This window comes from Leguminivora glycinivorella, chromosome 18 (assembly GCF_023078275.1).
Source record: "Leguminivora glycinivorella isolate SPB_JAAS2020 chromosome 18, LegGlyc_1.1, whole genome shotgun sequence".
In the NCBI taxonomy this organism is placed as follows: Eukaryota; Metazoa; Arthropoda; class Insecta; order Lepidoptera; family Tortricidae; genus Leguminivora; species Leguminivora glycinivorella.
In genome coordinates this window covers 1,628,185-1,647,576 of record NC_062988.1, presented here as the reverse complement: position 1 = coordinate 1,647,576, position 19,392 = coordinate 1,628,185, and the positions used below count along the sequence as shown (strand labels likewise).

Sequence of the window (19,392 nt, the reverse complement as noted above, 5' to 3'; positions counted from 1 at the left end):
GATTTTATTTCTTTTTTACTTTGACGTCTCTGACAGTCGCCATTTGAAAAGAATGAAATGAACGAATGATTTTGGGAAAGTAGTCGCCAAACGGTAACAATGTGTGCACGCGTAGTGCACACTTCTGTCACTTCTGTGACCATTTGTGCCTGTTACCAATCGTCCCCATTTGGGTCGCCGCGACTAAACGTCGACCGTACTGCGACTAAGCATTGAGACCCGTAGACCTGTGTGTACACAAAATAGGAGGATTTGCGTAGGAACGGCGACCGATTATGGTTATATGGGTTGAACGTTTATAAATAAGGGGTAGGGGTTTATGTATAATGTAGTTTCCGATTTACCCATACTATCCTACTAAAAAAACACTGTGTATACGCCATCATAAAGAAAAACAGAAATGATATATTATTGTTTAAGGGCGAAATAACGAAGTAAAAGTTGTGAGCATACTTGAGTATGTAGGTCAAAAAGTTGATTCGCGCAGGTGTTTTCAAAATGGCAGCCACAGAACGAAGCTGCAAACGTTATCGCCAAGGATCGTTAACTGCGAGCGAAATCCATTGAAATGACGTATGACAACCAGTTAGCAACCCTAGTACTTCAATGGATTTCGCTCGCAGTTAACGATCCTTGGTTATCGCTAACGATTGAAATAAAGTAAAACGAAGGCCGGACGTGACTTACAGAGAAACACTTGACTGACTATTGTAGACCTTATTTTAAGGCAAGATTCAGGGCTCAATCATAAAAATATCACTTGTACCATACAAGTACTCAAACAGTGTAATGGCTCAGCCACGACATTGGTCTAAGCGCGACAGCGGTGAGCGGCGGCCATACATACATTGGAGCACATACTTGTACTATTATATATTCTGTGATTGGAGCGAGACACAGCGATGGGACTTTTCATTCGCACGTATGGCTGCCGCTCACCGCTGTCGCGCTTAGACCAATGTCTTGGCCGGGGCGTAAGGCCTGAGTGGACGCTCGAAGCGGAGCGTTCAGCGGGGTGTGCAGCGGGGCGGGCCGGCGGGCGAGCGTGCGTCCACCCTATGCAGTGTCGACTCAGGACACTTGTATGAGCTTCTAACACTACAAACAATAACCTAACTACAAAATTAAAATTTTCAAAAAAACCCCCGACCGCGACATAGTAGACCGATCTTCATAAAACATGGCCAAAGACCAATATAACTTCGTAAAGACCGATAAAGTATAAGAAAAAAACGTACCCCGAAAGCCATACAGAAAAAGGTACGGTGAGCTAGATGGCGATACACCTTTGGGGTACGCTCGGCTAGATGGCGCTAATATTAATATTTGACATTTTAAAACATATCAAGCTAAGAATATGGGCCAAATTGTCAAAACTGAGGTTAAAAATTTTAAGCTTGTGTCGAGAGATGGCAGTCTATGCACTGTGACTACACATTTTACTTTGACAGTCATTCTCTATAATACTCGATCCTCTTTGAACATGGCTGAGAACACTCCCGACTAACTGAGCTTTCAGACAAAAATATAATTTATGGCAGGTTAAAATTTTTGTTTGCTGAAATTAACAAAATGGTTATTTTTTTTATTTTATACTACGTCGGTGGCAAACAAGTATACGGCCCGCCTGATGTAAAGCGGTCACCGTAACCTATGGACGCCTGCAACTCAAACAGTGTCACATGCGCGTTGCCACCCCATTAGAAACTTGTACATTCCCTTTTGCTGTGTTAAGTACACAGCAAAAAGGAATATTATAGAATTAAATCAGGAAGGTTATAGAATTAAATCAGTCAGTGACCAATTGGACCAAATTAAAAGTAGCTACGGTTCGCCCTTGTGCATCTCCTGCCTGCGTCGGGCCCGTGGCAAACCGGTTTCAGTATTCTCAATTTTATTCAAAAAGGTCACGGTTATAAAGTTATGACTTTCGCTTCAACCTTTTGTGGGGTGTCATTCTTTGGGTAAAATTTACATCCATATACTAATATTATAAATAGGAAAGTGTGTGCGTCTGTTTGTTTGTCCGCCTTTCACGGCAAAACGGAGCAACGAATTGGCGAATTTTTTAAATCGAGATAGTTGAAGGGATAGCGAGTGTCATAGGTTACTTTTTGTCTCTTTCTAACCCCATACCTCCCTCGAATGGGGGATGGAAATTTGTATGGAATAGAGATGGGGCGAATACGGACTTTGCCGAATACGAATATTCGGCCGAACATTCGGTTCAGCTGTTACCGAACCGAACATTCGGCCGAATATTCGGTCCCACTATATTTAATACCTGGCTTAGAACTATTAGGGAACAAATCAAATTATTTTATTGAATATTTTTCTATTTGTTCTTTTTTCAAGTAGTCACACATCACACATATAAATCTTATACTTTTAAACGAGCAATTCTTGTATATTTATTTATTTATTTATTTATATATATATTTATTTACACTAACGATCTCGGAAACCGCTCTAACGATTTCGCAGAAATTTGTTATGTGGGGGTTTTTGGGGGTGAAAAATCGGTCTAACTTATCCTTAGGTCCCGGAAAACGCGAATTTTCGAGTTTTCATGCGTTTTTCTTCGCGCGCCATCTCGTGTGCAGTAGTTGTACTGTTAAGACAGAATTCTTTCGGTTGATGTAAGTACTATTTATTGCAAACACTAGATGGCGACACAGGTCAAGGCTAAAACGAATAGAAAAATACACTATTTGAGTTTTTGTGGCGAAATGCGCGCCATCTCGTGTGGAGTAGTTGTATTGTTAAGGCTGAGAATTCTTTCGCTCGATGTAGGTACTATTCATTTTTGAACTAGATGGCGACACATGCCAAGGATACGAAACAGAACCGAGCGAAGCTCGGTTGCCCAGATATTTATAAATTTAAATAGATATCATACACTAAAGAAAAAACCGGCCAAGAGCGTGTCGGGCCACGCTCAGTGAAGGGTTCCGTAGTTTTCCGTATTTTTCTCAAAAACTACTAAACCTATCAAGTTCAAAACAATTTTCCTAGAAAGTCTTTATAAAGTTCTACTTTTGTGATTTTTTTCATATTTTTTAAACATATGGTTCAAAAGTTAGAGGGGGGGGGACGCACTTTTTTTTCCTTTAGGAGCGATTATTTCCGAAAATATTAATATTATCAAAAAACGATCTTAGTAAACCCTTATTCATTTTTAAATACCTATCCAACAATATATCAGACGTTGGGGTTAGAATGAAAAAAAATATCAGCCCCCACTTTACATGTAGGGGGGGTACCCTAATAAAACATTTTTTTCCATTTTTTATTTTTGCACTTTGTTGGCGTGATTGATATACATATTGGTACCAAATTTCAGCTTTATAGTGCTAACGGTTACTGAGATTATCCGCGGACGGACGGACGGACGGATGGACGGACGGACGGACGGACGGACGGACGGACAGACAGACATGGCGAAACTATAAGGGTTCCTAGTTGACTACGGAACCCTAAAAACGACAAGGCCCACTGGTGGCCGAGCCGGGAATCGAACCCGGGTCTTCAGCTTACGCGGCTAACGTCCTCGTTCGATTCCCGGCTCGGCCGGTACTAGTGAAAATAGTTTATTTTTTAAGAGGATACGGTAGCGAAAATGCTAAAATGCAAAGGAGCCCCCCTTTCAACTTGGGAATTTTAGTTAAATATACAAGTGTTATTAACTAGACTTATCGAAAAAAAATTGTCCATTAAGAACAACTCAGTCAAAAGATATTTCAAAAAAATCTTTAAAATCGAGGTTCCGCTCTCGACTCTTTCCTCCTTCAAAACTTAATCAATCGGAACGAAATTTGATAATCTGAATAACAATGAAATAATCTATGTCGGACCGTTTAGTTTTTTTGGTTAATTGTTACCAAACTTGAGTATCACACCTTTTTTGCGCCACAATGAAAAAGGCCGTTTTTGGAAATTTTTGATTGGCTCTAGAGTCTTTAAAAAGCAGAATATCAAAAAAATCAAAACGGTCCGACACAGATAAAAATAATTACAATCTGTGTTGAAAAAATCATTGCTCTATCTTAAAAAAACAGGGAGGAAATAGTCGAGAGCGTTTGTATGGAGAATTGACCCCTACCGTATCGTCTTAAACAATTGTTTTTTTATTTTCATTGCGAGTTTTACGAATAAAATTAACTTTTTATAATATTGTCTTCGGTTACCGCGATAGTTACTCATGAAATAAAACTATGGAAACGGATTAAATCACGTATAATGAATTTAAAATACATCCCGACGTTTCGAACTCTTTACAGCTTTCGTTTTTTTCGCTTTTAACTTTTTATGTGAAAATACATAAAAAAAGACACTAAAAACATTCTCTGGCGAAATTTGCTTGACGTCACATTTTATCTTTATTTTGCCCTCAGAAATACATACATACATTACATACATACATACAATCACGCCTGTATCCCATAAAGGTAGTTTCATGTGTTCTGCCATCAGAAATGCTTAGTTAAAATCTTTCGGTTCCTTCACGATACACCGTGTATAAATATTTACCATACAAAATAAGCGCCTTAGGCAGCGTCCCCACTCAGGCGTCGCGTGTCTCGCGGCGCGGAACGGACGTCTTAATACGTCCTTCCTATACAAAATGTACTGAGGAGACGTTTTTTGAATTACATTCAGGCGGCGTGGCGTGGCGGAGACGTCCGTTCCGCGCCGTGAGTCACGCGACGCTGCCTTAAGCTGGGTCCACACTTCGCACATGGCGACGGACCGGACTACGTGGCATCGAACAGAACATGTTACGCTAAATGTGGACGATCTAAGTTGTGCTGACACGGTCACAGTCCATGAGTACGACGAAATGTTACAAGTGTAGATTGTTATTCTTCCTTCCAACAATAGGCTAGTTTCCTATAAGTACTTAAAATAAAATATTTTATGCAATGCACGAAATAAAGCACCACATAATCAGAAGAAAAATATGGACAGTAGGTATGTTTAAACATTATTTTGTATTTAATAACTCAAAGAGAAAGATATAAAGTAAATGAATTCACTGTGACGTCACTCCTCGGTATTTCATAGTAATTCCATATTAGCAAATCATGTTGACAGTTGTTAAAAAGAAGCTGATTTGACTAGTAGGAAACTAGCCTACTGTAAGAGACGTAGTGGACGTATCGCCGGGACACGTCCTGACGTAATCCACTTCTATCCCGTATCTGTCCCATGTCTGTATCTGTGTCATCTGGCGTACTTCGACACGTGTCAAAAATGCAAGTGGACGTGTCCTGGTCACGCGGACAATAGCGAACATCCTTTGAAGAAAACCGACTTTCGATGGATCGGCTCGAAACACGTAACTTTAATGCGTGACAGTACACAGATCAGCGTCCACATTGAGCCTGGATTGTAGATCGTAACTCCATACATTGTCCGGCCAGTTATCCTGTGACCGGGAGTTTCTTCCAGTGTTCGGAATGGATTGTGCCGTACTGCAGGTTGTAACAAATAGTTCGCGTAACAAAAGACGTCCACATTAACGGTACTGACACTTGTTCGTGATACGGTCACGGGATAATGTTAGGCAAATTGTCACAAGTGTGGACCCAGCTTTAGAAAAGCCCTTCCTCAATTGTCCGGTCATACGTAGTATGAACAGCAGAGGTCGGGAAAGCGTGAGCGTCAGAATGGCGGGTGTACATCAAGCAATCCTGGTGTGGTATACGTCAGGAGTTAGTGCTAGCAATGTGCCAAATGTGCGCCAAAATTCGAGCAATGTGCTCTTTGAACTCCAGAGATATTTAAGAAATTAATGACACCCGCCATTCTGACGTCAGGTTGGCGGGTGCACTTCCAGTTCTAGCTAATGGCTGCCTACTCAAGGGTGAAAGTACTGCCTAAGGTTAGTGCTCGCAATGTGCTTCCACATGTATGAAACACAAACTAATTCAGAGAGCCGTTGAAGAGTAATATGGGATTGAATAAATATATCTATAAGTATCATTTTTTTGTGAAAAGCGCCTGCATGTTAATGCTGCATTGCAGGCAATGAACATTGCTATTTTATTTCAGCAGGCGTTATAGATATTTTTATTCAATCCCATATTACTCTTCAACGGCTCTCTGAATTAGTGTGTGTTTCATACATGTGGAAGCACATATTATTAAATTAAAACGGGACTTAATCGCGTAAAACTTACGTTTTATATTTAACCCGACGTCTGCGAAATAAGTCTGCGGTTGCCGAGCATTTGCTAGAGTCAGGACCGAACCACTGGATTGAACTGCATAATCCCAAAGTCCTTTCAACTGAACGTCTTTACTATAGCAGGAAAGTACGTGAAGCGATTGAAATCAGGAAACATCGTAATTTCAATCAAAATGAAGGGCAAGGGATTTCATCTTCGTGGAATCCAGTGATTAGCAAGTGTAAACGTGAGAAAACTTCCCGTCTCATACCATCGGATGTCGTGAGTGTTGTATGTAGGCAGAGTGGCAACCCTAGCGTAAAAGTGACTGATGACAATCAAGTGCGGGTAGTTCGAAAAACTCGTACAGCTAGAAGATGTTGATACAACTCCCAGCCAGTCTACCCGTGACCACGGACGTAATGTCATGTCCGAAACGTCGGGTTAAATATAAAACGTAAGTTTTACGCGATTAAGTCCCGTTTTAATTTAATAATATGAGTGAAGATCGTGTTAGTTTAAATCAATATATGTGGAAGCACATTGCGAGCACTAACCTTAGGCAGTACTTTCACCATTGAGTAGGCAGCCATTAGCTAGAACTGGAAGTGCACCCGCCAACCTGACGTCAGAATGGCGGGTGTCATTAATTTCTTAAATAACTCTGTAGTTCAAAGAGCACATTGCTCGAATTTTGGCGCACATTTGGCACATTGCTAGCACTAACTCCTGACGTATACCACACCAGGATTGCTTGATGTACACCCGCCATTCTGACGCTCACGGGAAAGCGAAAGCTGTACGGAAACGGAACCGTTTTGTACGGCGCTCGCTCTTATTGCTGCGTACAAAATACAAATTGTTAGCTTTCGACATTAAGTTCATAATTTTAATTCATTGATTTTGTATGTATACTGGCCTTTATCAAATTATCTGTAGATATAAACGTGTCTTAATAAGATTGGCCCTTTTAAAAAAATAAAACTTTAGGCGGGAACCGCATAAATCTTGACAGATGTCACCGTGAAAAAAAAAGTCATTATCGGCATTATGGAATTTATGGAAAAATTAGAAAAGCAAGCGTATAACCATGCTGATTCAGATTCAGATTCATTTATTTTATAATACAAATTACAGTATAAATTACATGTCAATCTACAAGAATTCATATTACGATCGTCAAATACAATAATATAAATAATTTCATAATACCTAGTTCTCAAACTAAACGATTTAACAATATCTAATTAATGTTTAAGTATTATCTCCTGTAGCGGATCGTCAAATTACACAAATATAAGTCAAATTACAAGAAATTCAATAACATAAATATCGATTTATAATAACAACCTAATTTAGAACATGTTATTCAAAATGTATTAATTTCAATATATTATCTCCTGTAGATCGTCAAAATAACCATTCATATATTCATAATAATCATTCATAATATTCATTATATGTGATAATTTTAGGAATTTGTGTATTGTATTGTTAATATCGGCTGTGATTGTAACCCAAACTGTTCAGCATGCGATTGGCATTGTAATAAAACAAAGAGCAAGGAGAAGTTTTTTCATTTAAGACCGGAGCATAGCCTTTAGTTCAGCAAGAGGGATCAAAGGCTTACTGTCGCCTAAACCACGTCTACAACTTTACGAACGGCAGGTAAACAAGTTGATCTGTATTTTTGAGTATTGGAGACCGAGTTATATGATAAAATGATATTAGTGGTCATATAACTGGTAATATCAACAAGTATGGAAAGTGATCAGGTCATACCGATTGTTTGGAATGGGTTTGCTAAGTTATGGATTGAGATACAGACACTTTTATGACTGGAAAATGTTGTTTTCGTGTTTATGCAGAATTCTTATTCTAATTACTTGAGATAGCAAAGGATTGCATCAAATAGTATTACTCTCTGATTGACGTTTTAATTCAGGAATGAATGAGCATCAGTAATCAGTATATTTTATTGCTTTCATAGACTTCAGGTCAAAGAAACAAACATCCATACTTAATATCATAAATGGGAAAGTGTGTGTGTCTGTTTGTTTGTCTGTCTTTCACGTCAAAACGGAGCTCGGAGCGACAAATTGACATGTTTTTTTAAATAAAGTTAGTTGGAGGGATGGAGAGTGACATAGGCTACTTTTTGTCTCTTTCTAACGCGAGCGAAGCCACATGCAATTGCTAGTGAAATATAAACTGAACAATGTTTTATAAACACTTGGGATAATTTCATTTTGGAATAAATACTAATGATGTCTAACTTATTCAGTAATGATAATTATTTCAGAACTAGTTTCACTGCCATATTTCAGTTTAGTGTAAATATTTCATTTTGTGCTTTGAAGTCAAGAGACATCGTAATCATTTTATTGGCTTTTAATTCTTTTACCATTTACTTCTCTCTAGTGTGCTCAAATGCCAGTCGCTTGAAAGTCACACATGCCTTTTTGGAGCTCATCTATTCAGGGTGAAGTTGATGGGGATGAACTTTAATTGACATTAAGTTCAACATTGTTGTTTTTGTGTATCAGACTAGGAATGTATTAATCTTTTGACATTGACAGTTTATTTAGTTTATTGGTGTTGGATTTCTGTCTAAGCTACTACATTTAAAGTATGACTACAAGGTATAGCAAGAAATCAATGATGGTAAATTATGAGGATATTTAGCTAAGGATCAGGGTGTCGTTTATAAATGAAGAAAAACAAACCATAATAGTAACAGCTCTGGACTAAGGAGGTGGCCCGTGACATGTGTTGTTTGTCTCAACACTAGTGATCCATGTTTTTTGTCTTATGTACAAAAATAGTACATTACTACAGAGGCCGGGACAAAGGGGGTTGCCGGCCGAAGACATATAGACAGATAGGATAGGTCTGAGGCGGGCAACCCCATTTCCCGCCGAGGTATGTATAGTGCTTTTCTCAAACATGGTATGAAATAAATAAAGTCTACTGAAAATAGTAACTTTGGATGGCTGTATCTCCTAAACGGTGCGTCGTAGCGCAAAAATAATCGAATTTTCGTTCCCTTTGATGCCCCGTATACGCTTATAAAAAAAACAAAAAGTTAAAAAAAAATTAAAAAAAAAACGAAAAAAAATTTTTTTTTTGTATGAAAACGCACCCAAAATCAAATATTGTCTAGGGCCCGTACCAGTTGCAGTTGGCACGTCTAAAAAGCCCCTTATATTTTTTTTTTAATTTGCTAAATACCTGGATGTTATGTCACAATTATCTGTGTTTGGAAATTAAAAAAGAAGACTTTGCCGGCCTTGCAAGGTTTGTATGAAATTCCATTATCTATCAATCGTCCTAGCCGCACCTGCAACGTCATACTTCGCTGCCAATTATAAGGCACATAACATCAATATTTCATACCATGTTTGAGAAAATGAATTTTGCTACGAACTTGCTAATATGGAATTAATATGAAATCGAATTGAGCGACGTCACGGTCAATGCACTTTATATATTTCTACCAGACTTATTAAATAGAAATTCGATTCAAAGATAATTTCTATCCCCGTTTTTCTTATAATTAGGTATCTGATGTTTTATTTCGTGCATGGTATAAAATATTTTATTTTAAGTACAGTCAAGTTCCCTATTCTCAAGGCTGATTTTTATATATGTGTTAGAAAATACTATTAGGAATTGATAATCGTCATTTCCTTACCATTTCCGCTGACCGTATCTTGAAAGTATTTCTAACTTACCCTAATTTCTCAAGCTATAACGGTCGGCGGAAATGATTCGGAAATGATGGGTCTTAGTCTACTACGTATATAGTATGTAGTGTAGTGTGACAACCCTGATGATATATAACTCATTTCATACAGAGTGACAACCCTATGCTCATGCAGCTGTGTGTTATGGATCATAGAGTTTTACGATGTAATTATAAGTAATCATAAAGTTTATGGTATAAATAAAGTAATGATTATGGGTCATAAAATATACAATAAAATGTAATGTTAAAACAGATGGGAATGACTATTGACCGTGACCAGGATAGTATATAAGCAAGATTTTTATTGAATAAAGGAAGAGTATTGACTCGACTTTTGAGTTATCATTACACCCGAAGCACCCCACACTTCAAGTATATACATACCTACTGATATTATAAATGGGAAAGTGTGTGTCTGTTTGTTTGTCCATCTTTCACAGCAAAATGTAGCGACGTATGTATCCAGATTAAATTACCTAGTAATGTATCCAGATTAAATTACCTACTTAGTGTTTTGTAAACTAAGACAGACAGGATTTTCAAGAACGCTTAGCCTGATCCACTTTAAGTTTCTGAAATCTTCTTGTAAATGGATGTTTTTGAATTAGGTATTTGTTTATGAAAGGAAAAAAATGAAGGTAATTGATTAAAAATAGGTATGTCTATCGCACCATCGGTAGCCCGAGAGGCTTTGGGCGATACATAGCCAGGGTACGCCAGGATACAAGCAGGTACGATATCCTTGACGGCTGACCATGATTCGATCGAGAATCAATCGTGGAGACCTATGGACACACACAAATAGTATTGTGTGATGCGTTTAAAAGCAATGCTTGAATGTATGAAATATACTAGAGAGTATATTGTAATCGCCAGTGTGAGCGATAACGTTTTTTTCTTGTATCCTGAGCAAATAAATATGTATTGAGCTGAGCAATAGCCATAAATGAAAATGCGTTGTGTACCCTTACCGTTTGTGATGCATTTAGTCTGCACACAAAAATACGGTTAAAATTGTTTTTATCCCTTTCAAATAAATACAGAAGTCAATATGACAGGCAAAGACAACAGATCTAATGGAAGATTGTAAAGTGTTTATGAATAATGTCATTAGTAAAATTGAAACATATTATGATCAGATGACACCATCCAAGTAAGGAATTGCTAAAAAAAAAAAACAATCTCCAATTGCACAAGATAGCATCTAGATTATTTAGCAATAAGAACAATTTATATCCTTTACCACATAAGGACCAACTAATGTATCCCAGTAAAAAAATAAAATAAAAGTAAAAAGCCAAAAACAGTTGTCATGTATAATCCAACTATTTTTGACTCAAAAAAAAAAAGGGGAAAGCTGTAGTGTAGTGTGACAACCCTGATGATATAATAACTCATCTTATACAGAGTGACAACCCTATGCTCATGCAGCTGTGTGTTATGGATCATAGAGTTTTACGATGTAATTATAAGTAATCATAAAGTTTATGGTATAATTAAAGTAATGATTAGGGGTCATAAAATATACAATAAAATGTAATGTTAAAACAGATGGGAATGACTATTGACCGTGACCAGGATAGTATATAAGCACGATTTTTATTGAATAAAGAAAGAGTATTGACTCGACTTTTGAGTTATCATTACACCCGAAGCACCCCACACTTCAAGTATATACATACCTACTGATATTATAAATGGGAAAGTGTGTTTGTTTGTTTGTCCATCTTTCACAGCAAAATGCAGCGACGAATTGACGTGATTTTTTAGGTGGAGACAGTTAAAAGGATGGAGAGTGACATAGGCTACTCTTTGTCTCTTTCTAACCCCTTATTTCCCTTAGTGACCGGCCACACCAGACCGTCGCGTGTCTCGGGGCGCGCAACGGGCGTCCGCGCCACGCCGCTTCAGTGTAATTCAAAAAACGTCTCCTCAGTACATTTTGTATAGGAAAGACGTAAGACGCGCCCCAGGTGGCGTGGCGGCGGCGGGGCGCGCGCCGCGCCGCTTGGTGGCGCGCCTTACGTCCTTCCTATACAAAATGTACTGAGGAGACGCTTTTTGAATTACACTCAGGTGGCGTGGCGCGGACGCCCGTTGCGCGCCCCGAGACACGCGACGGTCTGGTGTGGCCGGTGCCTTAAATGGGTAGTGGAAGTTTGTATGGAGCATTTAGCAATTTTCGAATTTTGTGTAAGCGAAGCCGCGGGCAAAAGCTAGTTCTACAATAAAAATAAATATGAACAAAAGGACAACTACCCTAAAATGAGAATAAAATAGTACATTACATCAGAGGCCGGGAAAATGAGGATTTCCGGCCAAGTGGGTATATACCGGGTATATAAGTGGGCCGGATAGGGATACGAGGCCGGGAATCCGTTTTCACGCCGAGGCATGTATAGTGCTTTTCTCAAACATACAATGAAATAAAATAAAAAATGCTCTTAAGGACAATATTTTATAAAAAAAAATTACTTTGCAGGCTTAGGCCTAAAAATAATATGAAATCCCTTTACAGTCCTCTCGAGTTGTTTCGCCCAAAAAGCGATACTTCCCAGCCCATTTTAAGGAACGTAAAGACAATATTTCATTGCATGTTTGAGAAATAGTGGATTACATATTTTCTGCAGTTTTCTTGAGTCCATATTTATTACTTCGATTGTACTTACTACTACTTAAATTCGTACGGACTTATATAAATAATTGAAGGCAGAAGAAGCTCGTCTTGCTGGTCTTAGCTTCACTGACACTATATCTACTGACAGTATATCTAATATAACCTAGCTGTAGGTTATTCTGAGACATGCCAGAACGAAAGAAAGGTAGAGGCCGCTCGCCTGCAACCTGGTGGTCAAATATAAAGAGAGACCTTAGGAAAGCCCAATTGCCAGAACCGACCACCCAGGACAGACTATCATGGCGCCTTAGGCCGATTTCACATTATCCGATCCGATATCGGATGTCGGAAGGATTTCAATAGAAAAAATCCAAGATGGCGCCTGTAATGTATGGGATATCGGTCCGACATCCGATATCGGATCGGATAATGTGAAAACGCGGTTAGAGTGAGGAGACCCGACCGCAAATAACGGGACCAGGGTTGTACAAAGAAGAAGAGGTTATTCTGACCTGCTCTTCTTGTATATTTATTTGCCTATGATTGCAAAATTGATGTGCGACATAGCGACGTGAGATTGATAATAAGATTAATAAGAATGTGGACAATCGGAATGTTATTGCATTAGGCACGTGCAGTATACGCGATATCTGCTATCGAATCGTATGTTTATAAATTATAACACAATGCTGATTTTTATCAATCAATGGTTGTACGCACGTACTAAGAACAATTAGGCCTGCTCTCCACGAACCGTAATAGCTGCATAGACACTGCACGCATTCGTCATGCAACCCGGCGTACAGTAAAGGATCGGCCACACTAGGGCGTTCTAGCGTATCGTTAGCGGAGCAGATCGCGAGCGTTTTCAAAGCGTTTTCGGCGGATCCGCTCTAAACACCCGCGGTCACGCATAACACAGCGCATTGTGAGCGGACTTGTCCGAATATGGATTAAATGTTAACCATTTAGCTACATAAGTGTTTTATTATAAAATGTTTGTTTGATTTCTTACGTGTCATTCATGATTCAATACATTAAAAGTTTACAGTTGCAAAACATAGGCTTACAAGTTACCAGCATGTGCAGAACGCGCGCTTGCGCCGCCGATCCGCTTTGTCTATGATTTCAAATTTCATGTTACCTGATATCTCCGAGAATCATGAACCGATTTTTTTTTTAATCGAACGGGTATAACCCCGAGATGGTCCCATTGGCACCAAGTCGGGGTCTGATGATTGACCTTGGAGAAATCGAGGGAACTCTTCAAATGTTATAGGCACTTGTAATGTTTTTAGTGTATTTTTCAAAGGTACACCAGTATTTACGCCTGATGGTAATAATTTTATGTGGCTGAGCTGATGATGGTTAGTCAACTCCTCAATGGTTCTCCTACCGTACGCATATTCGGACTGATACTTATAATATCAATAGAAACCACTAAAGATCAAAGAATAAAAATAAACTTAAAAAAAAACCGCCTTCAAAAATAAGCGCATTACCAAACACGGAGACACTAAAAAGAAAAAACCGGCCAAGAGCGTGTCGCGTGTCGGGCCACGCTCAGGGTAGGGTTCCGTAGTTTTCCGTATGTTTCTCAAAAACTACTGAATCTATCAAGTTCAAAACAATTTTCCTAGAAAGTCTTTATAAAGTTCTACTTCTGTGATTTTTTTCATATTTTTTAATCATATGGTTCAAAAGTTAGAGGGGGGGGACGCACTTTTTTTTTCCTTTAGGAGCGATTATTTCCGAAAATATTAATATTATCAAAAAACGATCTTAGTAAACCCTTATTCATTTTTAAATACCTATCCAACAATATATCACACGTTGGGATTGGAATGAAAAGATTTTTTCCTTTAGGAGCGATTATTTCCGAAAATATTAATATTATCAAAAAACGATCTTAGTAAACCCTTATTCATTTTTAAATACCTATCCAACAATATATCACACGTTGGGATTGGAATGAAAAAAAAAATATCAGCCCACTTTACATGGGGGGGGGGGGGTACCCTAATAAAACATTTTTTTCCATTTTTTATTTTTGCACTTTGTTGGCGTGATTGGTACCAAATTTCAGCTTTCTAGTGCTAACGGTTACTGAGATTATCCGTTGACGGACGGACGGACGGACGGACGGACAGACAGACATGGCGAAACTATAAGGGTTCCTAGTTGACTACGGAACCCTAAAAAATAATAAACCTTTGAATTCAGATTGCTTATCGGATTGCAATAATCTAAACATCCAAATTATAAACAAGTCAATTATTTTTGGAGTCAGGGCCAGCCTACGTATGGTTGGGTGGGGCAAACTGGCAATAGCAAGACGAGGAACATTAGTAGGGGGAAATTAGCTAAAATTACGGCATAATTAATGGCAGGTTTTTTTAAATTGAAATATGTACGTTATAGACTGAAGTTATTTTTCATCAACCCTCCCCACTCCTCCCCCCTCTGCGTCACCCCTCTACCCTCCCTTAAAGTGCCGAAAATGCGGTTTTTCTCGATTTCTGACAAAACTGTTGAAGATACAGGAAAAGCGCGTAGGAACAAAGTAATCCTTAATAAATTTACTACAAATCATTCATTAACACTTTGGTTCTAGCACTTATAGATTTCGCGTGATCCGTCACGAAAGTTGGTCCTTTGCTGCAATTTTCTTTAATGAATGTTAAGTTTTCGCCCAAAATGCTTACGAAATCGTCGAAATTTGTTTGATATGACTAAAATATTGTAACCCATGACTAAAATAAAATTAAGGGGGAAAAATCACTACCATGGGTGGAATTTCCAATATGTCTTGGAATTCCAGTAACTATTTAAGACGTAATATTTTCACGGTAGTAGTCGCTAGGAGTACCATTGATCCATATAGTATATCGATGACTGGGGATGAGCTTTTGGTAGCTGTTGGTAGAGCCCTGGAGTTTCAATCCAGATGCCGTGAGTTCAAGTTCCACCCATGGTAGTGATTTTTCCTCTGAAATTCATTTTCAGTTTATAATATTTTAGTAATATCAAACAGATTTCGTAAGCAATTTGGGAGAAAACTTAACATTCACTAAAGAAAATTGCAGCAAAGGACCAACTTTCGTGATGGATCACGCGAAAACTATAAGTGCTAGAACCAAAGGGTCAATGAATGATTTGTAGTAAATTTATTAAGGATTACTTTGTTCCTACACGCTTTTTCTGTATCTGCAACGGTTTTGTCAGAAATCACGAAAAACCGCATTTTCGGCTATTTAAGGGGGGGAAGAGGGGTGACGCAGAGGGGGGAGAGATGGGGAGGGTTGATGAAAAATAACTTCGGCCTATAATGTACATATCCCAATCAAAAAAAATCTTCCATTAATTATGCCAATATTTTCATACATAACTTTCCAGAAGCAACGGACTACATGGCTGGTACCGACTACAAAAATAATTGGTTTGTTTATAATTTGGATGTTTAGATTATTGCAATCCGATAAGATTTGGTAGGTACAGATGTAGTACGAAAAGATTTGCCTTCGAATTGCTTCGGAAACGTACGAACGTGTCATGCTATTTCAGTCAGTGTCAATACAAGATGTACTGACAGTGACTGAACTAGCATGACAAAATACGAACGTATCCGAAGGAAACCCTTTTCGCACTATGTCTGTATTCATTGTTTAACTGATCAAAATACTTGAAATCTGTAGTTTATCGTACATGGACCTGATTTCAGTAATCTTTGAAAACATAATATTATTTATAGAAAACACATTTCTGGTAACGAAACATGTTAATTTTACGATTGCACGTGAAATAAAACTATGGAAACGGATTATATCGCTTATAGGTTATAGGTAATGAATTTTTCCCCTCACTAGCTCGGAAACACGTGTTTTGTCCTTTAATACCAGCGGGTAAAAACGCATTTTATCCACTAGTGGGTAAAGTAATTTGACCTTGAATAAAGTGAAATTAACTGCTTTAAAATTGATAAAAGTAGATGAATCTAGTAATAAAGATGATTTACCACCTGTGGAACTACTGGAAGCAGTGATAAACGCATTTTTTGCGTTGTAGTTTCCTCGCTATAGTGAGGGGAAAAGTTTTGTGTTACACTCGGGTGCAAATGTATTTTACTTCTCGTGTGTTAAAAAACTCGCAAGTTCAGGATTCTATTCTCAAACCACTCGCTTCGCTCGTGGTTCAACTAAAGAATCCTTTCACTTGCTCGTTTTTCAATTCCACACTCGGCGTTAAAATACATCTTTGCCCCCTTGTATAACAAATAACTATAAAATTCATCCCGACGTTTCGAACACTTTACAGCGTTCGTGGTCAACGGGTGACGTGGGTCGGGATGAATTTTAAATTCATTATACGCGCATTATTATTAATTTTATATTCATTATTCATTATTAGTTTCGTTTTCTTTCAACCCCTTATTTGCCAAGAGTGGCACTGAAGCTTTAGTAGTTTCATGTGTTCTGCCTACCCCTTTATGGGATAAAGGCGTGATTGTATGTATGTATGTATTATACGCGATATAATCCGTTTCGATAGCTTTATTTCATGAGTAACTATCGCGGTAACCGAAGACAATATTATTTTCCCCTCACTGGCTCGGAAACACGTGTTTTGTCCTTTAATACCAGCGGGTAAAAACGCATTTTATCCACTAGTGGGTAAAGTAATTTGACCTTGAATAAAGTCAAATTAACTGCTTTAAAATTGATAAAAGTAGGTGAATCTAGTAATAAAGATGATTTACCACCTGTAAAACTACTGGAAGCAGTGATAAATGCATTTTTTGCGTTGTAGTTTCCTCGCTATAGTGAGGGGAAAAGTTTTGTGTTACACTCGGGTGCAAATGTATTTTACTTCTCGTGTGTTAAAAAACTCGCAAGTTCAGGATTCTATTCTCGAACCACTCGCTTCGCTCGTGGTTCAACTATAGAATCCTTTCACTTGCTCGTTTTTCAATTCCACACTCGGCGTGAAAATACAACTTTGCCCCCTTGTATAACAAATAACTATTACGATTGCAATTAAGATCTTCGATTAATCATTGCGTTGTTATTCAAATAGCCTACTTACGTTATCTTTTAATTGGAAAGATTTGATAAGTACCTAAAATAAAATTAATCTGCGGTCCTTTATGAAAAACAAAACAATTTGATACATAAACATTTATAAATATCTGAGCTCTATACTCTCCAGATCGAGTTTGGAACTGGACATCACATGGAGGTGCAACGGCCGAAGGCATAGCTTCTCGCCTAAATACTTAACAAAGTTTGGTGTACGTAAAAGAATTTGATGTAGATACTCACCGCAAAAGTCCCTCGAAGCCTACTTCTCCTCAATCTTAGCGTTGATGCACGACTCGCACGCCGAGTGCAAGCACTCCATAAGTTTGGGCGTGCCGTGTGCAAGCGCCAGCGCATTGCTACAGACCAGGGATGTAACGGAGCTCTGCTTCTGCTTCCGTTTCTGCAGAACTTCCGTTTTGTTTTGCACATCCGCTTCTGTTCCGGTTCTGTTATTTTTCAAACGGAAGTTATAACGGATGTCGGAACCTAGCGCGACGGTGGGACATGAGCGGCGTACATCAAAGACCAACAGGTCTATACCTGTCATTCGCTCATTTCTCTGTATGCCACGTGCTGCGATACTAAACGCCAAGGCGGAAGGCCAAGCCAGTTCTTGAATTCTTAGTTAGTAAACAGTAAACACCTAAAAGTTCTAGGTAATTTAATTAATTTTGTTTTATGTTATACCTATGTGGTATTTTTTCTTTTCGTTTTTAACATCCATAAATTGCGCTTCTGGTTCCGGTTCCGCTTCTGCTTCCGTTAAACTAAATTCAAAACTTCTGCTTCCGCTTTCGGTTCCGTTAAAAACACTTCCGTTACATCCCTGCTACAGACTACAGTGCGCCGCACGGTCAAAGGGGCGCATAAGTGCACTAATAGTTTTTAGCGTAGATACTCACCGCAAAAATCCCTCGAAGCCTGCTTCTCCTCAATCTTAGCATTGATGCACGACTCGCAGGCCGAGTGCAAACACTCCATAAGTTTCGGCGTGCCGTGTGCAAGCGCCAGCGCGGTGCAACAGAGCGCACCACTCGCAGATAATCGGGCACATCAGAGCGCAAATGGTTTTTAACGTAGTCACTCACCGCAAAAGTCCCTCGAAGCCTGCTTCTCCTCAATCTTAGCATTGATGCACGACTCGCAGGCCGAGTGCAAGCACTCCATAAGTTTCGGTGTGCCGTGTGCAAGCGCCAGCGCTGTGCTGCATAGCGCGCAGCGCGCGGCGGATAGGGCTGCGCCGGCGCGGGGCGAGGCCAGCGAGTCCGCGCGCTCGGCAGAGTCGGCGCCGGGACGTTCGCCTTCGGCGCCATCGCAGGCGCTCACCACCTGGTAACAGAACTTTCGTAAGCGACCCCACACACAAGTTACAAGTCAATAATGTAATTTTACTTACTGGGTTAGGTACATACTTTCCTCCTTATTCATAAACGTACTCTAAAGTTACCAAGCCGATAAAGTTCGTTTGTCCTTTTCTATCACGCCAATACGTCTGAAAAGGACAAACGAACTTTATCTGCTAGATAACTTTAGAGTACGTTTACGAATAAGGGGGTTTGAATTTAATTTTGAACTTTTCTGATATCCATACTAGTAGTATTATAAATGGGTTAGTGTGTGTGTCTGTTTGTTTGTCCATCTTTCACAGCAAAACGGAGCGACGAATTGACGTGATGTTTTAAGAGGAGATACTTGACGGTATTTAGAGTGATATAGGCTACTTTTTGTCTTTTTCTAACTCCCCCTTCCCTAAAATGTGGGTTGGAAGTTTGTATGGGG

General features: G+C 39.0%; 1 protein-coding gene across 1 annotated transcript in view; it reads right to left on the bottom strand.

Annotated features, from left to right (window-relative positions):
• Nucleotides 1-19,392, bottom strand: part of LOC125236094 (E3 ubiquitin-protein ligase TRIM33) — a 53,910-nt gene that overhangs the window by 31,327 nt on the left and 3,191 nt on the right. Inside the window, exon 2 of the mRNA XM_048142789.1 lies at nt 18,702-18,942. Coding sequence (XP_047998746.1) covers nt 18,702-18,942 — 241 coding nt within the window. The remainder of the gene's footprint in view (nt 1-18,701; nt 18,943-19,392) is intronic.